Genomic DNA, 23,436 nt, shown 5'->3' on the forward strand with positions numbered 1-23,436 from the left:
CCACAGGACACCATGGAGGACGCGGTCAAACGCCTGCAAATCCACCAAACACATATGGACTGGAAGAGTGAACTCCCATGAACCCTCCAGCACCCTAAAGAGGGTATAGAAGTGGTCCACTGTTTCACAACCAGGACAGAAACATCACAATTGTTCCTGCATCTGAGGTTATCACAATATAAACAAAATGCTAAAATCTCAAATGTACAACCAGGTTTCTATTTTTCAAACGGTCACATTTCCTTTTCAAAGAAATAACTGTTCAATAAAAATGGCCTTTAGCCATGTACTGGATTTTTGAACAGGCACACATAAGCCCACCTACACACCCACTCACACAGCCTTGCAAGTGATATTTTCTTGCACTCTTCTTTGCCCAGCTGGAGCTCAATCACAATTTCATGTCAGTCCTTCTGCCATCCAAAAACCTAAAAATCACATCAGTTTACTGCTTTTTTGTTTCTGCTGCATGTTTTATGGCTTCCTGTAGACCATGGATAAAACTTTTTCTCTGCACTTACTTCAGTTTTTGTTTTGTTTTTTATTTAAAAAAAAAGGAACTTGTAGTCTCTCAGCTTCCTCACTAGACCCTTATCAGGATAGAGTCTTCAACCCATCCTATCATAGAAGATGATGACAAACTGGACAGATCAACGAACGCACAGATAAATAAAGACAGAACCCCTTCATTTTAGCAACAGATATTTTCAAGGAGCTGACAGATTCTTTTGCAGTGTGAAAAATATTATTACATTTTGCTTGGTGTCAACTCTAGCACAATAAAAATAATATCCAATAATTATGCTTAATGTGGATTACACAGCAGGGACATCAAGCAACATGCTGCTCCTGTGAACGCATCTTGCCAATTTAATATATGAGCATGTTAATTTATCAGGTCCAGTGAATAATTCAGAGGCTTGCCAAAATGTGTTTCATCGAAAACATTTTGTCTCATTAACACATTCTTTGGTACTATGAATTGATGTGTTAGGCTAAGTGTAAGGTGTTGTTAAAATGACTTTCTCTCCCTGACACTGCTCAGATGGTACCTGCCCCCTCAAGCCATCTGAGCAGTGTAGACATCTGTGAGCATTAACCTGCCAAGAACAAGTCTATTATAAAAATATCATAAATATTCTGAAAATGGAAAGATGGCTGAAGGGTCATTTAGACTGGCTGTGAAAGGCTTCATGTCAAGTATGAGCAGTGTTTTTCTTGTGTCACTAAGCGAAAATGTCATGTGAAAACTGGAGGGCCTTTGGTTCTTGCTTTTTCTGGAGATTGAAATGCTGTCACCATGTGACATCTGCTCACTAAAGTCATCACATGAGTCACTTCTACTGCAGTACCTGTGCCACAAATGTTTAAGAATGTGACAGAATCTCCTGCAAAACAAACATACCTTAACACACAAGATAATTGTATTTATTTTATCCAAGTTATACGTTTATTTGAACAAGTGAAATATGTATAGATTACTTGTCAATCAGCAGCCTTTCTGGCTCCTAGCTGTCTTTTATACCAGTAATGAACTAAGACACTCATCTCAGCTTGTTGCCTATATCAAAGACACCTGTCTGGGGAGACAATCAATCAATCTGACTCCAAACTGTCTGCAGTGTTCGAGACCAAAGAGCTCCCCAAGGGTTTCTGGGACAAGATTGCAGGCCTGACAGGAATACAGAGACTTGCAGTTGGGGTTGGCAGGTATAATAAATTGACTATGATCTGGTAAAATTAAAATCATCAGTCCGCTGATGTGCTACAGATGATTTTTTTTCCTGCATGATTTAAATAATGCTTATGAGTTCCTAAAGTAAAAATTGCTTTATTTACACATTTACTGATTAAAAGTGGAAGAAACCCAAGCTGAGTAACAGATGTTAGTGCCTCCACTCCAGATGCACAAAGCCTCACAAAACATGGTTAAATTCTAGACTAAACCATTTCTGTTTTGAACCTTGTCAACAAATGTTTGAAGGATACAGAGGGGCTTATTGCAACCTGTTTAAAGTTCCACTCCAATCATATTTTGATTTATTGTAAAAGCGTTTGTCATTTTTAGTCAAGATTTTTTTTTTAAAACTGTGTCATTAACTATGACATAGTTTCTGCAGAGCGGCATAAGTTAGCTAGAAATTTGGCACAGAGTTATGGGCGCGACCGTTGGCACTGAGCAAGAAATACTCTGAAAGACAACACTGAGCTTAATTTTCTTTAAATTCGTCCTCCATCAGAAAAAAACCCACATGAACTTGTTAAAAAAACACAATTTTCTTCTAAGTAGGTCTTTAATTTTTATGCATTAATGTGTACAACACAACTTTGCTAATTATGTTAAATATAATTATTGCAACGCTGATTGTTGAGAAAATCTGCAGTCTGTGGGCTGAATTCCTCACTATGAAAGTCTGTGCAAGATCTGACCTTACAGCTTTGATTACCAGAAGGGTGAGGAATTGCAGCAGGAACTCTCCCCAATGAAAATAAATAAATAAATAATCTGTTCAACACTCAGAAGGCAGAAATCCTGTAGCCCCCCCACACACACACACACTCAAAAAATCTTTTTTGCAGACCCATTTGAAAATCCTCAACAAACCTCTGAGTTGTTCTGATGGGAGGTTGATGCTGGTGACCTGATAAGAACAATGAGCAATGCAGAACACCACCTCCACTGTCCAACATGGAGGTGGAAACATTGTTTTTTGTGGGGGTTTTTTGCTTTGTTTTTTTGCCAAGGTAACACATCTTCAGTGCATTAAATAGGAGTTGGACGTGGCCGTGTCAAGTCACCTTTTTTCAAATATCAGCCAGGGCACTGAAAACTGACTGGTTTTCCAGCGTGATGACCAAACGCAACAAAGTCTATTTAGGTCCTGAAAAGACACAACCAGTCTCTGTGAATGTTCATCATCCATTTCATGTCATCATATTATTTTATTAGTGATAAATACTCAGAAAAGCACCCAAATATCTATCAACAATTAGAGTCCAGTTCCCCTGAAAAAAGAAATTCTGATGTAGACTTTGATCTTGTAGAAAATCTGCAGAGGAGGCTGAAATTGTCAAACCTCAGCCTCTTGTAAAGGATCTGCAGTAAAAAGTAGGACAGGAGCAAACCTGTTGCCCTACTACAATAAACATCTAAACTGTATGGCTGCCAAGAAAGCTTTTGCCAGCAAGTTGTAATTTTTTTATACAACTGCTGACACTTATTTCACTTAGAAATCACAAAAAATTGACCTTTTTGCTGTTATTTTGTCTTTCCAGCTTAAATATATCTGCTGTTAAAATGAGCCTGAGCTTTTTATCATAAGCAAAAGCTGAAAATTGGCTTATCTCTTTTTCCATGTAGTGCATTTCAAAGTTCATACCATTAAAAGTCATTAGTATTCCTAAATTGTGAAAAACAAGTGACGCATGCTTAATTGACGAGTGTTTTTTAACTAGCACAATAACACTTGAGCAGCCTTTGATGAGATCATAAACGTTCACAGGCATGGGCTATTTATAAATAGCATCTTTCATTACAGGACCCCACAAATTGGAACTAATGACAGCAAAACCAGTGATGATGAGGCCAGGCAATTAATAGAAAAGAAGTAGTTTGGAGGCTGCAGCTAAGGAAAGTGGCTGCTTGGTAAAAATGAAACAGTTCCGATCGACTTGAGGTGGCTTCATGCGAAAGGACAGAAATAACCACCTGTGGCCGCAAAAACAAGCTCCACATAAAATATTCATGCAGCCACAGCTCACTGTGTCTTTATATACTTTTTTTTTATTATTACCTGCTGGTAACTCTCAGTCTATTAGGTAGTTGTTCTATATGCATGATCTAATCTGAGTAACATGCATGTGAAAAATCCTTTTGAATCTTGTATGACTGGTTAAAATTGTTTGTGATAATCCTTTTGTAAAAGTTATTAGATATCCTTTTAAATAATGCGTGGAGAGAAAGTGTTATACCGGGAATTAAAGATGCGTGTAAGGATTAGGTTGCTATTATTCGCTGGCTGTTGCATAACCCAAAATTCCAAACGATGCTTTAAAGCTGCAGTTTGCAATGATGTATCAGATAAAAATAGCACCACCCAGACATTGGGCAATTTAAAAGGAAACATTGCCATCTATTGGCCGTACTGGCTACTATAAAACTTTACTGTTATTATTCACAATTTAACAAGTGGGGACTGGCTGACAAATAGTTCCACAGTCAGTGAATTGCAAATGATTAAGCAAAGTTGTACCTCTATTTCTATCTTAGGACAAATAAATGTTGTTTTTGCATTTGGCCCCCAGCATTAATGAATAACACAAATATCAGTTTTGAAGCTTCTAACTGTCCTGAATCCATATTTTAAATCTTTGCTGACAATACAGTAAGAAAACTTTATATCTAAATCTACCACAGCTGTTATTCACTTGTTACAGTAAACTTGGTTTATTTTTAGACCTATTTAGAGACAAATGTTTGCCTTTCAGAAGACAAAAAAACATTGGTTTTCATGTATTACTGATAATGATGCTCAGTTTGCATGTGTGGAATATGTCAAATTTGGTTTTAATTATCAAAAAAGACAAATATACGCAATCCATGCCATCTTTTTTTTATAATTTAAGACTTATTCCAATTGTTTTAAGACACTAGTAGGCTGTGCGTGACATGACCAAAGTCAACATGTAGCTCTGCATCGGCCATCCAGCAAAAGTAGTGAGTAACAAAGCTTTCTGTCTTGCCTCTGTCCCACAGCAGCTGAACTGAGTGGGTGACAAACTTTTATCCAGTCCCAACTGTTCACCTGTGTCCTTTGCCTCATCCTGACCCATTGAAAGACAGGGCACAGAAAAACATGAAGTTATTTGAGACGTGACCCTTCATGTATGTTTGCTCCCATGCATAACTTCACACCTGGCAACTATATTCTTAGCACAAGATTAGTCTTTAGGAATTCGCTTAAAGTAGTGTGTACCTTTTTAATTTAATTGGACACAACCATATAAAGAAACATAGAAAACAGACTGTTCTTATTGAAATTTTTTACATTGTGTCTCAGAAATCGTAAAACAAGTCATTTGTTCTCATATAGTTGTAAAATTTGATGTCCTTGATTATTTAGGAAAACCTTAGCCTAACTGCAAAAGCTATGTGTAAACAACTGTGCTCCTTGTAAGTTAATTTCCATCACTTGCAGAAATAAAATATTAAAGTCCCGTTATCTGTCATACACCTAGGTGTGTGCAATTTGTTCTCTGCATTTGGCCCATCCCCTGGAGGAGCGCTGAGCTGCAGACACATCTGCGCTCAGAGGACCATTTGGTGGTTTAACCCCCTTAATGCTGAGTGTCAAGCAGGGAGGCATTGGGTACCATTTTTTTTGGAGTCTTTGGTATGACTCGGCCTGGATATGAACTCACGACCCTCTAGTCACAGGGCGGACACTCTAACACAAGGCCACTAATGTTTTAGACATTCAGATGAGGGAAGATGTGATTCATCAATTAATTTATTTATTATTAGTACCACCTTTTCCTGCACAGGGTCTCTGATGCCTAGTCCAGGTACCTGAGGGAGAAGTCAAACTACACTGTGTACAGGTCACCGGTCTATCCCAGTATAGAAGTGATTATTTGTGTTTTTTTAGTAAATTAAAAGCAATTACATTTGAAGGACCAACACTCAGATTCAGTCACTGTAGTTCATAGAAATGGAAAAATATAGGCTGTCTACTTAAAAAAAAAGCCATCTAAAGAAAGCAGGTTCTAATGACTTCACCTAGCCTAAAACAAAAAGACAAACAACTGTTGGCTCTGCACATATTTAAAAGACTAAATACACATGTTAGTGACGCAAAATGAACATTTTTAGTTCTGGTCTAAAAACTTTAACAGGAAGTTTGGCTAAGAAGTCAGAATAAAATTAAACAAAATCCAAGTGGCTGACCATGGACAGAATACAGAATTGCAGAATATATGAGAATGAAAAGGTAAAAATAAGTAAACTAATAAAGGACAACCAAACAATTAGAAGCTAAGCAGCCTCTTCAGATTACTTTGTGACTTATTGGTATCAGGTTGCGCTTTCACACAACTTTGGGGGAATGCCCAAAGGAGGAGTCAGGACAAACTCCTCAGCCAGTTTAGGCTTGTTGGTAATGCCAATTTCAATTAAAAGAGCTGAGAGAATTGAATAGAAAAGAGGTAAAAGGATGATTTACCTCACCAGGTCAGACATAATTTATCTTAAAGCAACCCATCTTGACAAATCTTTTCTTTGACTACCACAACTAACCAGACATCCCTCTTTTCCACAGCATCTAAGTTCAACCTCCAAACCCCAGTTAAGGTGCTGCTACCACTAAAATACAGATTAATAATCCAACAAAATCAGCAAAAGTACAAAACAAGCAGGCATTAATCTTGCCAGTCATCAAGAAGTTTGAAATTTAAAGTTGATTTGGTTCTTTGAAATGACAAGAATGCATTTCCTGAAACTGAAACTGGAAAAGGCCAAAACAGGTCCTCCTGGTAAGCAGTGAAATAATAATAATAATAATAACAATAGTGTGCTGTTTCAAACATATGTTTTTATTGTTAATATTCGCCATTGAAAAAGAGCTAGTAAAGCGACTGCTGTTGCGGACTTTAGCGTTGTTCCTATTCCCTGCACGCACAGGTGGGGGAGCTGTAGCCGCTCGAGAATGACAAACAAAACATTTTTAAATAAAAAATGAAAATAAAAAACTTTTTAATCAGAATTGGCCCCTGATGAAATTAATCCTCAAGATGTGAAATAATAAATAATTTAATGAAGCCTTAGAATTAAGAAATTCGACACAGTGAATCTAGCAACAGCCAATCACAGACTGTCTTACTCATACGTTTAGCCAGTTCAACCTATCGAAGTGGAGCTTTCAGAGACGTGAAATATGGTGGCGCCAATGTAATGGAGTTCCGCTGCCTCCCTGCTTTCATGCCATAGACATAGGAAGCTAGCAAAAGTGCTACGCGAGACTCGTCTAGGCCTCCTTGACCAGTGAACAGCTACTAACCTAGTATTGGGGGAAAGGGCAAAAATATTCCTTTATGAATCTGTTCGAGGACCGTTAAAATCCCAAAATATGGTGGTTCTCAAAATTCGAGACCAGGTAAGAGAGATCTTTGTTTCAAATGCTGACACAAGTTTAAGCTAACGTTGCTGGTTAGCTTAGCTCACCCAATTTCTGCATTCGCTAATGGAATGTAATCTGAGTCTAGTCCCTGAACTGGGATCTTTTAAACGCTTTGCTCTAATCCCGAACTAACATTTAGTAATCGGAGAATTTGTAAAGCCCGAGTTGGGTTAATTCATTCGGATGTGTCATTCATTGGCATCACATTTACTAAATGAATCGCGACACCAACAGATCATGTATAGTACAAGATTGCTACTGAATGATTGCTGTTTATCACCAGCAGATAGACTGAGCCTATATGAAACTGGCCTGTTAGGGCACCATTTCGCTTTTAAACAGTGAACTGCTGCTTCCTTTCCGTGAGACGAGTTGTCTGCCAAAAGCAGCAAAGTGATCTGTGGATGTTTGTGAGTTTGCCGTGACAACGTAAAGTTGGGATGTGTGTTTACATGCTAGCGAAACAAGCTTAGCTTGTGTGTGAGCCTTTTCGTAGGATGAACCAGCATCATTTTTGATGATTTTACACGAGAATTTCATACGCCCCGTTTACTACTAACTTTGCTCTTGTGTTGAAAAACCAGGAAAGTAATGTAAACTGGCAGAATTGTTGTGTAAAGTGAGCAGGTGAAACGGTAAGGTGATGATGGAGGTACTGAGCCCTTGAGGTTTTGTAGTCTAAAAATGTCGTTTATGAATACTATTTTGAAGAACTTAATTGGTGTTCTGCGTGATATAAATATATTATCCTATAAATAATTGTTGATAATGGAAAACAACTTTTTGTGTCTATTCCAAACCGCATGTGCGCATGTGTGTTTTTTATTGTCTGCGTGGTTGAATGATCGTGTGCCTGGGCTCCTGAGTGGTGCAGTTGCCAAAGGGCTGTCTCCATGGTGATGGTATTAACTTGTATGTGGAGAAGAGGTGCTCAGTCAAGCAGCCACACAGAAACATAGACCATCTCCCGCACCACTCATGCAGCTCTGGAGAGCAAAAAACAGAAACATGCAGATCTGTCTCTTCTTGTTGGCTTTATTGTAAGGATAAAGAAGTCATCAGTGAACAGAGCACAATTGTGCACTTGTTGTGTTCTCGGATTTGTGAGCAGTTTTAACACTTTGTGGTGCCCTACAGAGCTTCATGACCATTATATGCCCTAAATAGTAGGACTGTGCTCTTTGAAAATGTGACAAAGCTATTTGTTCCTTTTAGAGTGAGTTGAGTTTTAGTGTTTTGTCTTACACATACTTTAAATTCAGTATAGTTTAAAAAAAAGTCACACATGTCTTAAACTTATTTTGCAAAGTATTGTTAATAATGAGCCATATTTGATTGTTGGGTGGTTTCAAAAAACAGTAGCTTCAATTTTTGAGTCAAAAATGTGTATAAAGGTCTTTCATTTCAGTTTTAAGTGCCACAGAGAAGCATTATGCTGTGTTTTTAATAAGTGTTTACGTACATCCTGATTTTTTTATATGTTTCTTATTATTAACAAATATAAATATTAGACTTGAAAAACAAAAGTTTACACAAAATTCAGTTTTTAGAATACAATGCTTATTTTTAGATTGTATTTAGTTTTTTTCCTGTTTGGAAAAAAATAAATAAATGACTCTGAAACCTAATAACTGGTTCAGTCACTCTTGGCTGCCACAACTCTAGGAAGAGTTCCTGTTAACTTAATTGCTGAAGCACTGTGGAGGAATTCTGGGCTCTCGTCTTTGCAAAAGTATTGTTATTTGCACAGACTGTTGGGTTTTAGAGCATCATTTTGGTGTTAATAATAATAATGGATCATTGTCATGAGTTAGAACCCCTAATGAATAAAATGAGGTCACAAAAGCAACAAAATGGTCATCATCCTACCTTCAAAATACTTGACTGTTAGTTGGTTGTTTTGGTTTTTTGTTCTTAGTTTTTTTATTTTTTCCTGAGGCACTGTACTTTTCATGTTACTAATGCTACGAACGTTTTTTTTTGTGTCTGCGTTCTTTTAAAAAAGAAAAAAAAGGGGATCTCTTGAGGAGCAAAAGAATCACGAGGCGTTTGTTTGTGTGTGTTGTTCTGTTTGACTTTATAGATCCGGAAGTTTCTTAGTTTTGACGACTCGAATGTCTGAATCAGGTCTTGCATTGCATTCCGAATGCAGTGTTACCATTCTGAGAAGATTCTATTGCCTTTTACAAAGTAGCTTCTTGTTTTTGTTGTTAATTTGAACATAGATTTCTTCTTTTTCAGCCCCCCTTGCTGAAAGCTATTTTCAATGTCGACCCAGATGAAGTCCGCTCACTCATATTCAAAAAAGAGGATGTGAATGCACAGGTAATTCCAACAGTCATTAATCTCTGCATCTCTTTCCTCATACTGCTCTTCCACGTTTAATCATCCTCTAACGTGTAATCTTCCTTGAAAGACTTAATGCAGTACTGTAGTCAGTACTTCTACACACATCTGTTCATGATGTGTTTTTTATAATACTTCATGCTCTGTCTCTCCTTTATTGCATTCTGCAGCATTATTGTTGTTGTGGGATTATTTGTCTAATATTTGCCTGGCTGTTATTTGTTTGTGTTTTTCTGGACTCCTTGTGTTTTTAGCCCTTTCAGTCCTTTGAATTGTAATTATTAGCCTTTAATAAAATACTCTCTGTCCACTGCAATAATTGAACTAAAAATAAAGAGGTTTTGTTGACCGAATAGAGAAAACCAGGACACTGTTGAGTTTAATTTTAGTCACAGCTGTGACTTTCTACTTCTAGTTTGTTTGTTTTTTGTTTTTTTTAGGACAATGAGAAGCGAACGCCACTTCATGCTGCTGCTTATCTTGGAGATGCAGAAATTATAGAGTTGCTGATTCTTTCAGGTTTGTTAATTAAAAGTCAACCTATCAAGCAAGAAATGTATGTTTAGCAGTGGTTAAAAGACAAATGTGTTCATTTTTTCTATCATGAATACAAATACTTAAATCATTGAATTTCTTGGAATGCTGAAATGCTCCTGAGTTGGCATCACCATCGTTTTTGGGATGCTTTGACACAGTGGTTATATTATGTCTGGTCCATGTCTACAGCTGGAATGGTAACTTTTTCAAATGTTAGGATGGAATGCATAGACTGCCAGAGGGAATGAAAGCTTTCAGTGGAGGGAATTCCCTCTTGACAGCCCACTCATAACTTCTCTAAAGCAGCTCAAGAGGAAACTATAACCTGTTTTTTATTTGGTAAACCAGATCAGATAACACTGCCTTACTCTCAGTCTTGTTTAACTTGAAGGTGCAAGAGTTAATGCCAAAGATAACAAGTGGCTGACTCCCCTGCATCGGGCTGTGGCCTCCTGCAGTGAGGTTAGAGGATGTTTTTCTGGTTCTCTCTCACCCTGCTAAATGCACACCCTTTAGTCCTTTCCAGGTAACGCAGAAGTGATTCATGGTGCTTTGTCTTGCAGGAGGCTGTGCAGGTGTTGCTGAAACACTCAGCAGATGTGAATGCCAGAGACAAGAACTGGCAGACACCCCTTCACATCGCAGCAGCTAACAAAGCTGTCCGCTGTGCTGAAGCCCTCGTCCCTTTACTTAGCAATGTGAATGTATCTGATCGAGCAGGCCGGACTGCGCTTCACCACGCAGCCTTCAGCGGTCACCTAGAGGTAAAGCATTAAAATAAGAATGTCGTTCAGATCTAAATAAGCTGTTTTTTTTAGAAATATTTTAGTTCTTGTAGATTTGCTTTAATTCATAGAAAGGGCAAAGAGAAAAAAATCAACTTTTACTTTGAGTTAATGATCCAACCTCTTAGTTTAAGTGCTGTTAGATGCTCTATCCTTTCTAAAAGCAAGTTCCATAGACAGTTAAGTGCTAACTGTTGGACCTAGATTGAAAATAAGCATCCTTAGCTGTTTACATAACTTCCTGAACTTGTCTTCTTGCTAAGAGGAAGTGCTTCTGCTCAAATCATAAACGCTTTAACACAATAGTCATTGTATGAAGTTGCGAAGGTTTTTTGTGTGAGAGTGTCCCCAGCCTGCAGTAAACGTTTAGATTTTGATTTAGATTTTGAGTACAACATTATAAAACACATTCTCATACACTGCATTTGTTGAGAATATGCTGCGCTGCAATTCACTCATGTGAAATATACTATATTTATGTGCTGTGGAAGTTGGCGAGATCCGGTAGTGTAAATCCAAACAAAATCCAAGATAGGCTAGATTTCATATCAACAGCTGTGGCTGCAGACTGACTTTGGATGCAAATGTGCCCAAAATGTGCACAGACAAGAACACTTTATGCACACACGAATGCAAATGACTCTTGGTAATCATACTTTTACTTGCAAATCAGTCATGTTGAACGTTGTCACGTCTTGACATACTTGTGTGCATCAAGTGCACAAAGCACAGTTTATATTGTTGATCAGCAGATCGTCTTTCATCCTAGTTTTGTGTTTATTTTTTAGAAATAAGTCTTTATTGGATAATCTAAATGCATCAAATCAAATATTTCTGTGGTCAGAAAAATGGTCAGTTAAATGTATTTATTGATGGTTGGATATATGGTAAAGCTGCAAGCAGATGTATTGGATTTTCTGGTTGCTGTGAAAGTCATTCTGAGTGTTGATATTGGTCCTTTGCTGCTCTCAGATGGTGCGGCTCTTGCTCTCCAGGGGATCAAACATCAACGCTTTTGACAAAAAGGATCGGCGTGCAATCCACTGGGCAGCTTACATGGGTAAAAAAAAAAAAGACTGATTTCCTTTTCAGGACTGTTTTTTTTTTACGTTTTTTATTTAAATGCTTTTCCATCTGCTTAGCTTTAAGTGTTAAAGTGAGTTTTTATTAGGGAGCAAAGAGTTCTCCCTATTTTTCAAGGTGTTAAAGTGAGTTCTCACAATGTGTTGTGAGCCGAGGCGCAAAAAGCTTTTGTATGTTCGGCAACACAACCATGTCCTCTGGACTTCTGCAGGGCACATAGAAGTGGTGAAACTGTTGGCATCTCATGGCGCTGAGGTGACCTGCAAAGATAAGAAATCCTACACTCCCCTGCACGCAGCAGCCTCAAGTGGAATGATTAGTGTTGTCAAATTCCTCCTGGACTTAGGAGTGGATGTAAGTTTAAGCCTCTAACAGAACCCGAAAGTCCTTTTTTTTATTTTTGCTGTTTCTGGATGAAACATGTTTTTTGCCTGGTTGTCTGGTTGTTTAGATCAATGAACCCAACGCCTATGGAAACACACCCCTCCATGTGGCCTGCTACAACGGACAGGATGTGGTTGTCAATGAGCTCATCGAGTGTGGAGCTCACGTCAATCAGGTGAATGAAAAGGGGTTTGCACCTCTCCACTTCACTGCTGCGTCACGCCATGGCGCCCTCTGTCTGGAGCTTCTGGTGTGCAACGGGGCTGATGTCAATATCAAGGTGAGAATCCTCATCATATACTTAGTATTCAGTAATTAATTGACAATTTTGGTGACATACCTGTGTCCTAAATTGCAGACTGTTTCCTAGTATTCAGGATGTGTTGTTCAAACGCCTGGTTTGGGTTTGCTTGTTTCCATGTCAGTTAGTGGCTTGAAGACTTGTATTTGCGCCATCTTTCATGGTTTAAACAGTGACGCCTAGCGTTTGCATATGTCGATGTCCTGCTCACATTCTGTTCAAACTCAAAGTATGAAGAATCTCTAGACACAATGAGGATCCAGTTCCATCTCAAACCACATTGAAAAGAGCTTGAGCCAAATGCGCTCTAGTCTTTTGTGAGTTTCAGAGGAAATTTGGTGAAATGCACATCATGTATAAAGCAGAAAATCTCATAAAAGTCTAAACTGCTTCATTTCCCAAATTTGACCTTTGTTTTTAAGAGGTCGTGATATCCCCTCCCCAAATGCATGTTATTTCAGGTGATGTGATGGCTCCCGTACAAATCTGTGTGTACTCAATTGGGAAAAAATTTTACATCTTTTGAGTTAGTTACCTAAAAAAGGTTGATTAGGTTTGTTTTTATTTGAGTGAAGTGGTACGGACTCGTCACAAGCGCTGTTTTGTAGACAAAAACGGAGAAAAGGCTTGTTTCAAGTTTGACACTCTCTTAGCTTGTTTTTGTTAAATTCAAGCACTTGTTGCACAGTTTAAATAGTGATTTAAAACAAGCTAACAGAGTGGCTGATTCCAGATTTGTTTTTAGTCATAGTAAAGCTGTCAGATTTAAACACTCTTCTAGTGTTGTCCTCTGATAATCACGTAAAAGTCCTATAATTCCATGTACACACAGTACTTAAATGTTTTCAAAGAGAGTGATCCTTATGTAACCATCCTTTTTTCTTCAATCCACAGAGTAAAGATGGTAAGACACCTCTTCACATGACTGCAATCCACGGCAGATTTTCCAGATCTCAAGCCATCATTGAGAATGGTAAACTCCCCAAATCCAGTTTGAAAATCTGCCATCCTGCTGTAGAGTAGAACTAAAACGTTCATGCTTTTCTTCCCTCCAAAGGCGCTGAGATCGACTGTGAAGATAAGAACGGGAATACACCTCTACACATCGCAGCTCGATACGGACACGAGCTCCTAATTAACACTCTCATCACTAACAGAGCTGACACAGCAAAGTGGGTTTGCCTTTTCTGCGGGCTTTTTGCAAGTTTTTGGAATTGTGCGTTGAAGAAGAGCTGCTCTTTTAAAGGCTTTAGTCATGTAAAGGCATAGTGTTGGGATGAGGTTTTCAGTAGGATCGCTGCACTATTCTATTTCAAATTGTGACCTTTGGGCTTTTGTAACAAGGTATATTAATGGAATTGTGATTTTCAGGAGGGGGATTCATGGGATGTTCCCGCTGCACTTGGCCGCTCTCAGTGGTTTTTCTGATTGCTGCCGAAAGCTCTTGTCTTCAGGTGATTTTTTTATGGTAGCCCCTCTTAAAACAGACACAGTTTAAATGTAAAATTGTAAATGTATTCACAAATTTTCTTTATATTTCTTTATTCTGTGCAGGCTTCGATATCGATACTCCTGATGATTTTGGTAGGACCTGTTTACACGCTGCAGCTGCTGGAGGGTGAGCACGCAACAGATTAAAGATGCTTTAATCTGGAAGAATGTAGAGCTTTTTTAGCATAATGTCCAACTGTGTATTGCTGCTTTTAGAAACCTGGAATGCCTGAATCTTCTTCTCAACACTGGGGCAGACTTCAACAGGAAGGACAGCTTTGGCAGGTTTGTGGCATTTGAAATCTGATTTGGAGCAGGAGTCAAACCTGAGCTGGAAACCCACCTTGTTTTTCTCTTGTTTTATTTTCTCCCAATTCAGGACGCCTCTGCACTACGCTGCTGCCAACTGTAATTACCAGTGCCTGTTTGCTCTGGTGGGTTCTGGGGCCAGCGTCAACGACCTGGACGAACGGGGCTGCACTCCCCTCCACTATGCCGCCGCCTCAGACACAGATGGAAAGTGAGTAACACCTGTTTTTAGGCACACTGCTCAAGCCTCAATACTTCCATGTTGAATCCTTTGTCTGCAGGTGCCTGGAATATTTACTGAGAAATGATGCAAATCCAGGAATTCGGGACAATCAGGGTTACAATGCTGTGCACTACGCTTCGGCATACGGACATCGTCTTTGTCTGGAGCTGGTGAGAAATGCTTTCCCCCCCTGTTATCCAGTTTTAATGAACTTTAATTCCATTTTATTCATTTCCTTTGTTTTTTTTCTCCAGATTGCAAGTGAAACCCCCTTAGATGTGGTAAACCTATTCATATTTTCCATCTGAAAGAAGAGCACTTTACTTAAGAATGTCATTTTAACATGTGTCTCTCTGGTGTTTAGTTAATGGAAACCTCAGGAACAGACATCCTGAATGATTCTGATGTCAGAGCACCCGTCAGCCCCTTACACCTGGCTGTGAGTAATGTCTAAACCTGATTTCATAGCTCTCTAAAAGATTTTTGTACTAATTCTGTTCAGTACTCCCAGAACTGGTTAGCCTCCACAGATACTGCATCAATTCTAAATTCTACACATCTAACTTATTTATTTTCCAGGGTTTTGTTAACAATTTTCACTTATTAATCCTAGAATACTTAAAGGCTAATTAAATATGTAAAAATGTTTTGTTTTTTTTTTGTTCCAAAAGCCGTCTTATTTTTTTAACAAACTTTTTTTATTTGCTTGTCTTTCAGGCATACCATGGACACCATCAGGCAATGGAGGTTTTGGTTCAGTCCCTGCTGGATTTAGATGTTAGAAACAGCCAAGGGCGCACACCACTAGACCTGGCAGCCTTCAAGGGCCATGTAGAGTGTGTGGATGTCCTGATCAACCAGGGGGCCTCCATCTTGGTCAAGGATTTCACCTTGAAGCGAACCCCAATACATGCTGCAGGTAAAAACTGCAAAAAAGAAAAAACAAAGCTTCCTGGTTTGTGTAACCTCAGACTAAAAAACATGCGTAATGCAAATGGTCTGCTCCTTTGCTGCAGCCACCAACGGTCATTCAGAATGTTTGCGTTTGCTGATTGGCAACGCTGATCTTCAAAGTGCAGTTGACATTCAAGACGGGAACGGACAGTAAGCGAATTACATCTTGTTTTGTTTTTCTTTCCTCATCCTATTGAGGTGTCGACATAAACGCTAACTTGACTGTCATCACTCAGAACCCCTCTGATGCTGGCGGTCCTGAGTGGGCACACAGACTGTGTGTATTCTCTTCTCAACAAAGGAGCCAGCGTTGAAGCCAAAGACAAGTGGGGCCGGACAGCCTTGCATCGAGGGGTGAAGAGTTTTTTTTGTGTGGACTTTGGTGGATCTTTGTGTTATTTTGCCACTCAAATATTTACGCTAAAACAAAAATTGTTTAATTGAAACTGTATAAAGATAATTGCTTACAGAAGCTATAATGGTGTGTGCAGTTGCCTTTTCTTAGCTCTATTCAGCATCTACAAAAAAAATCTATGTTGAAAGAAAATCAAAGATTTGAATCCGATCATTCAGCCGAACAGCTTTTACTTTTTTTCCCTACAATTCAGAAGAGGCACATCCCTTAATAAAATTATAAAACACACCAGGAAATTTCCCCCATTCTTACAAGATGCATGTGTTTCTGCTCAGTCTGTCAGCTGGAGATGTTAAATTAAGTCTGATTTAATAAAGAAAAAGCAAAAGAAATCAATCATTTCTCATGATGGGACAGTGAATAAGATCTGGCTTGTTTTTCCAGGCGGTGACTGGTCACGAAGAATGTATGGAGGCCTTGCTTCAGCACAACGCCAGCTTCCTGGTGCGAGACTGCAGAGGCCGTACGCCGGTCCACCTGGCAGCGGCATGTGGACACATTGGCGTCCTTGGAGGCCTTTTACATGCCGCCCAGTCTGTGGAAACGCTCCCCGTGTTGACGGATAGCCATGGGTACACCCCGTTGCACTGGGCCTGCTACAATGGTAAATACCAGATGGGTTCATGTTCCAGAAATGTTGGAAGTCTGATTTGGAGAAAATATATTTGTTAGCATACTAATGGAAATTTGGATATAAAATAAGCATTTGTTTTTGTATGAACCTCAAATCAAAGTACATCAGATACTACTTTTTTTTTTTAATCATTTATTAATTTGTTATTAGATTTTAGTCCTGCTTTTCTTTCTTCAGGTCATGATACGTGTGTGGAGGTTTTGCTGGAGCAGGAAGTTTTTCACAAAGCTGAAGGCAATCCTTTCAGTCCTCTGCACTGTGCTGTGTAAGAGCCCGAGCTGTCTTTTGGTTTATTCAAACTGTCAGAGTTGAGTCTGGAATAGATTTACTGTTGGATATCTCTTTTTTTGCTTTCCTTAGAATCCGTGACAATGAAGGTGCTGCTGAAATGCTCATAGACACTTTGGGCCCAACCATTGTCAATGCCAAAGACGGCAAAAACAGGTAGGAGCAACTTTAACCTTAAAGTTGTCTTTTTTTCACATTTGATGTGAAAAACTTTGCCTTTTGTTAACCTTTTTTTGTAGAGGTGTGAGTCTGGCGATACGATATGTTTCCCGGTATTGTACCGGAACACATTTTCTGTCTTTTTTATTTTATTTTATTTTTTTACAATAATAACCTAGAAACTACTACCTGTATTTCAATACGTCTTCTATTGTAATAAAATTGTAAAATTCTGTTTATTTAATGATCACAATGTTAAGCACTGCAACTGTATCTCATATATAAGCTGCTTTTACCCAGGCAAATTTGTAGTGCTTTTATTTTGGTAACTTAAGATATAGAAAGGGAACAGTCAATATTGTCTGATTTCCACAGCTAAATGTTTTTTAGTATAAGAAAAAAAAATGGAAAGAATGTGCCTTAACCAGTAAGGTTCTAAAAGTATGATTGAAGAAATGAAGTGCTGTTTATTTTCAACATTGCTTAATGTAGCTTCTCCAGTACTTTTAAAGGGTTCAGGAGCCTGAATGGTGCCTCAAAAATAAAGGGGGGGGGGAAACACCAATTCTTTACAGAAACAAAAAAGTGTGATGATGAGGCAGCATGACAGGGTGAAGGAGAGCACTTTCATGTGTTTTTACATCACAGTCTGTACTGCATCGTTGTAGTCACGCTTTCTCACACGCGGAAGTAAACTAGTAACGTTCATCGCCAATCGAGTTTTTTCTAACACCCCTACTTTTTTTGTGCAGGACCCCTTTGCATGCTGCAGCCTTCACTGATCACGTGGAGTGTCTCCAGCTGCTTCTGAGCCACAATGCCCAGGTCAATACTGTTGATGCTGCTGGGAAGAGCCCTCTCATGATGGCTGCCGAGAATGGTCAGACCAATGCTGTCGGTAGGAATGCCTCTGCACCTTCCCCCAAAAATGGACTATCATTGGAAGAGCAACATTATTAACTATGGTTACTAACTTTTCATATCTTCATCCACTCCCACTGATTCTCAGAGTTGCTGGTGAGCAGTGCAAAAGCAGATCTTACTATTCAGGATGCTGTGAAGAACACTGCACTTCATCTGGCATGCAGTAAGGTATGTCCTCCCATATGGTGGCTCTGTTCTGTCACTGTAAAGCTGATAAAAAAAACGAGTGTCCTTCCTGGTTATAGAAGTTACTTAATGAGGATTTTTGTTTTAAATCAATCCTTGTTTTCTGCAGGGTCATGAAACCAGTGCCTTGTTGATATTGGAGAAGATTTCTGACAGAAATCTCATAAATGCTACAAATGCCGCCTTACAAACGTATGTAATTCACATAATTATTTATGCAATGTAGGATGTTTGTAGTGTGAAAAGTCACGAGGAGAGCTTAGCAGTGTCAGCAGACCCAGGATTTCTTTCTTTCTTAAAGGCCTCTTCACGTGGCTGCAAGAAATGGATTGACTGTGGTGGTGCAAGAGCTGCTGGCAAAGGGAGCCAGTGTCCTTGCAGTTGATGAGAATGGTAAACACTTCACCTTTTCTGTCTTTTGCAGTACAATTGGGGGGAAAAAACTGAAAGTAGTCAGCTCTCAGGCTGTTTTTAGCAGAAACTATAATTATTATCTAGTTTTTCTTATATATATATATATATATATATATATATATATATATATATATATATATATATATTTATTTATTTATTTATTTATTTATTTATTTTTGTTTATTTATTTTTGTTCTCAGGTTACACGCCTGCCTTGGCTTGTGCCCCCAACAAAGACGTGGCAGACTGCCTCGCCCTGATTCTGGCCACCATGATGCCTGTGTCCCCCTGCACCTCGGCACCCACCCTCCCTTTCAGTGCCATTAACCACTACACCACCAGCCCCTCCAAGAGTGTCACTTTCGACAGCCTGCCCATGCTGGGAGGTGAGCATGGTTCCTACTGCAGCTTCAACAACATGAGCCATCACGACGGTTTCTACAAAGAGGAGGAGCTCAACGACTCTGATTCCGAGACTTATTAAAGCACGGAGGGAAGCGAAACACATCAACACACGCTGTGTCTTAAAATCACCCGATGGAAGCTTGGGAAGTGAGGAAAAAAGATGGAAGCCTCCGCAGGAGCCTTAAAAGCCTCCCTGCACACACCAGAGAGTAAGCGACGGAGAAGGAGGTGCAGCAGGCTGGCTCACACTGACCCTGACCTCAGCCAGCACTAGAGATGTCCTTCAGCAGATGCTGAACTGAAGTACTCATTGCTTTACCAACACTGACTTTTTTTTAGCGTGAAAATGACCGTTTGGGCAGATAGCAGCTGTTTTATGGCAATAACATCCTGAAGAGGTGTGTTTGCACTCCACCAAGACAGGGACCAAAAGACTCGGATGCGTTTTAACCCATTTTTAACATCATAACGATTCAAGACGGAGAATATTTTTGGGTTTATCTGTTACTGAGAATAAGGGCAGGGGGGTGGGGTCCAAATTTAATCTCCCAATTCATCTGAACACTCTTTTGAGCTTCAAGTTTGGGGGGGGAGGGGTCATTTATTATTATTTTTTTCAACATAAAAATTTTAAAATGCCAATTTTAACATCTTAAACTCTGTTCTCTCAAAATGTGATTTCCTACATTTCCAAACATTTGAAAAATATGCACCCGGTTAATATCAAGTTGATCAATCCTGCCGTTGTTTGTTGATCTAGCCTTTAAAGAATAATTTATTTGTACTTTTGGTTCCTCATCTGTTCATTTCGTGCCTTCATTAGTTACTGAGAAAACATGGGTTTGTAGAGGCAGCTGTTTAATTACAGTGAAAGTGCGCTTTAGAAAAGTATCAATGCACTGATTCAGTTCTGAGGCATCTTTGCTCAGTTTTCAGAAGAGGAAACACTGTAAACCAATGACAGGGCAGCATTTGATTTTTCTATTGAGTGTTTTTTTTCCTGGTTCTTATTTTAGTTCTGCTTGCTTTAACTTAAAAACATTCAATCACATCACTTTCAGTTGTCTATTACATCATTTTAAACTGGAAATATGTACATTTGCTAGCTTCAGTAGAATAAAGAGGAATTTTCTGTTCCTTGGTTTTCCTTGAAGAATGAAACTAGCATGTATATAGAAATTATGACTGTGAATTCAAAATTCCAATGAATTCTTTCAGTACGGAGATTGCTGTATATTTTATGAATAATAAATGAGTTATTTAATAATGAACGTGTGTCCGTGTGATTGCTGTGTTGCAGTTTGTTTTGACAGCTGTCAATCGCAGTGGGAGCATTAGATGTGGCTGTGCTTGAGTTTCTGGTCTTTATAATTATTCACTTATCACGGCACATGAAGAACTGCGACTAATGTGATTATTTAGGCTCATCCTTTCACTACTGTCATGTGAGGAGAAATCCTGCAAAGTGACAAAAGGTCATTTTGGCCAACAAAGAGAAAACAAAAAGTATAGACTTCACTTTAGTGATGTTCAAGATTCCACTCTAAGTTATTTTTTCAATTAAATAAAGAAATGTGAAGGATTTCTGCCTAAATATCATGAAAAAAAATATTTTTTTAGTGAGAAAATGGAATTTAAACACTACCAGAATTCATTTCTATGCATATTCTTTGTCATCTGGCTTCTCCCCTTAAGAGTTACTGCAACAAATGATCTGCTGTCATCCGTTCTCTCCTGCATCCTCATTGCCACCATCCACCTTCATGTCGTCCTTCACTACATCCATCCACCTCTTTGATCTTCTTTAGGCCTTTCCTGGTAGCTCCAACATCAGTATCCGATACTAACATAATCACTATCCATCCCCTCAATGTGTCCAAACCATTTTGATCCACACTCTCTCAAAGGGGATTTTAATGTCTTCAGGTCTGGCTCCTGTCTCTTTTTCTCAGAGCCACTGTTTTTATACCAACATGGCTCCTCTGACCACTGTCTTGCATACCTTTCATTTTTTGCTGATGATCTTTTGTCACATTTACAGCTGAAACCTTCTTCCACCCGTTCCCACCTGCTAACACATGCCTCTTCAGTCCTCTGTCTTCTTCACCTCTGCTCCCTGTAACTCAGCGTTTGACTTCAGTCCTTCTCATTGACTCACTGATACTGTGTCTTAAATGTCTGATCCTCTCTTCCTTCCTAGAGCAAACCTCCACCTCTCTAGATGGTGTACTAAAATTACACTTAGTCTATACTAAAAGTGAGGCAATATGAAAACAAAAGGTTCCAATTTAGTCTGAAGAAGTGTTCAGTTAGTTTATTTCTTATAGTACACATACGTGCTCCTGGCCTCAAGGGATGCATTCCCGCATGTTTTTTTTCAACATTCCCTGCTCAGGCATGTTCTATATGGCTGGACACACTTTTACCAGGTAATCAGTCACAAGTAGGGCTTAGATATCTTGAAATTATGCAGACACAGCGGGCTTTGAAGCTGCCAGCCCTGCTCTAAATGTTTAAATCTAAACTTTTAAACCTTTTAAGAGGTCTTGGGGAAGCGAAACCAGTTTTCATTCCTCTAGCTTTTAATGGAGTAACAGTTTCATCACAATGCACACAAAGAACAGGTCAGGGGATGCGAGAGGTTGGTTATAATTTGGGTGGGATAGGGGAGGGTTTCCCCTCAGATTCCAATCAAGGGTGAACCTAGACTTCCTTGAGCTGTGCCTGGTAAACAGGACCCGTCCGATCCACTGGTGCTGCTCTGCAGTTAGAGCTGCCTGCCAGGACTCAGGAGCAGCTGAAGAGAAAACATGAAGCAGCTTTTATTTATGACTGACACAGAGACACAAAGAGCTGCATCTACTGTCGCATCGTCAGCAGACTGAGTTGGAGGCAGGACAACTGGAGCTGCTGCTCCTCAATCCCAGCTATGTGAAGCTAAGCCATCTAAAGCCCTGCAGAGATACCACTATCAGGTGAAGGAGGTGGAGCCTCGTGAGCAAAAGGAGGAGCCAGTATTTGTGGGGCTGAAACAGAGAGAGCAGATTCTATTTTTTTTTTTTTTTCTGAATGTTTTTCTGAATGAAAAACAAATCAAATGTGCGACTCAGACAACAAAAAGTGAATGGGTGAGGTTTCTAGTGTGGTAGCTAAAAGAGGATGGTTGAATGAAAAGTTAATATTTGGCACTTAATGAAATACAGATGCTGAAAGCATGGAAAAGTAAAGTCAAATAATAAAATAGACTACAAAGTATAAAAAATTAATAAAGAATCACATTGTTAGTATAAAGGCACACGATCAACCCAATTTAGGATTGTGCAACCTACAGTGAGGATGATTAAAACTCATTCATTAAATCTGCATTTATAGAACAGATTAGTAGATACATATTTATTCAGCTATTAGTTACTCACAATGGTGAGGCTGCTTACAGGTGAGGCACTGCCTCACCTGAACACATGTCCCTGCAGAGACATATTTCAATAAGGAACCAAAAACCGACCAAATTGTGTCCACCCACCCAAAGCAATTTTTGCCCAGAAATTTAGAATCTAAACTGTCCAACTGAGCGAAAAACCGCCCAACCTGGCAACACTGGTGTTTGCAAGGCAGCTGACACGCTGCATTTTGGGATCTGTAGTTAATGTTATTGGTACGTAGCACTACATATTGCCGGGACATTAATAACAACAGTATTAAATGATCTCGCCAACTGGATATAATTACATGCTGGGCCGGATGTGGCCCCTTGAGTTTGACACATGTGCTGCATGGTCACATGTCTTTGCAAAATTTAAAGTGTTTCCACACATTGGACTGAAATGATGGCTGGATCATTTTATGCTGATGTCACATGTGTGTAGTCTGCTGTGATAGTCATTTTTACATTATAGTAAAATAAACATACTGTGTTTCAATCCAAATGGTATTTTTCAAGATCGATTATCAATGCATCTCGTTCTGAAATGATTTATCAATGGTATAGGTTCATTTGATCAACACCTTGCCACGGTTAGATCGATCTGGTTAGATTGTAGGAGTGGATTTCGATTCATCGATTTATCGTTTCACCTCTAGAAAACAATGACATCACTCATTGGATTTTGAAGGTGAAAATGGAGTCTGAAATGGGAGGGGCATGTTCATCAGAGTTTACTCCACCCACCTGAAGAATGTGCCAAAAATGGTTTAGTGGATGGGATTCAGCAAAGTGAGTGAATTGTTTACTATACGCATAGATTTACATTAAAAATGTATCTAAAAATGCAAAAATTGGAGCTAAAATAAAATAGAATAAATAACCCATCCCCACACCCAGAGTTGTTAAAGAAAAGCAAATACACCAATTGAGATGAAAATCGTCCAAAGAAGTTTTGATGTAATTTGGTGATTTGATTGTAGATAGACACAAACAAACATA

The 23,436-nt window shown here is 39.0% G+C and overlaps 1 protein-coding gene across 3 annotated transcripts; it reads left to right on the forward strand.

Annotated features, from left to right (window-relative positions):
- The first annotated feature begins 1,594 nt into the window (after positions 1-1,594).
- On the forward strand, positions 1,595-20,284 carry ankrd28b (ankyrin repeat domain 28b). Of its 3 annotated transcripts, none has more exons than XM_078933297.1 (28): positions 1,595-1,710; positions 9,417-9,500; positions 9,962-10,040; positions 10,450-10,520; positions 10,622-10,822; positions 11,816-11,903; positions 12,138-12,280; positions 12,378-12,590; positions 13,506-13,584; positions 13,669-13,783; positions 13,983-14,065; positions 14,166-14,229; positions 14,319-14,387; positions 14,482-14,622; positions 14,693-14,804; positions 14,889-14,915; positions 14,999-15,073; positions 15,352-15,553; positions 15,651-15,738; positions 15,825-15,942; positions 16,388-16,607; positions 16,815-16,902; positions 16,998-17,081; positions 17,837-17,982; positions 18,094-18,176; positions 18,304-18,386; positions 18,496-18,587; positions 18,809-20,284. In XM_078933297.1, the coding sequence occupies exons 6-28, from the start codon at positions 11,816-11,818 to the stop codon at positions 19,090-19,092; spliced, it is 2,697 nt and encodes an 898-aa protein (XP_078789423.1). In that variant the 5' UTR covers positions 1,595-1,710; positions 9,417-9,500; positions 9,962-10,040; positions 10,450-10,520; positions 10,622-10,822; the 3' UTR covers positions 19,093-20,284. The 3 variants fall into 3 exon arrangements, with proteins under 3 accessions (XP_078789423.1, XP_023819964.1, XP_078789422.1); XM_023964196.2 differs by lacking the exon at positions 1,595-1,710 and adding an exon at positions 6,888-7,151; XM_078933296.1 differs by lacking the exon at positions 1,595-1,710 and adding an exon at positions 7,561-7,585.
- The last annotated feature ends 3,152 nt before the right edge of the window (positions 20,285-23,436 follow it).

The sequence above is a fragment of the Oryzias latipes genome, chromosome 16 (genome assembly GCF_053564925.1).
Source record: "Oryzias latipes strain Hd-rR chromosome 16, Olatipes_Hd-rR_3.1".
In the NCBI taxonomy this organism is placed as follows: Eukaryota; Metazoa; Chordata; class Actinopteri; order Beloniformes; family Adrianichthyidae; genus Oryzias; species Oryzias latipes.

Excerpts from the sequence above, each read along its gene's own strand:
- ankrd28b (XM_023964196.2), top strand. The coding sequence starts at position 7,125 with ATGGTGGTTCTCAAAATTCGAGACCAG. Across the intron at positions 7,152-9,416 it reads TTCTCAAAATTCGAGACCAG|CCCCCCTTGCTGAAAGCTAT; the intron begins GTAAGAGAGATC and ends CTTCTTTTTCAG. Across the intron at positions 16,903-16,997 it reads AGTCCTCTGCACTGTGCTGT|AATCCGTGACAATGAAGGTG; the intron begins GTAAGAGCCCGA and ends TGCTTTCCTTAG.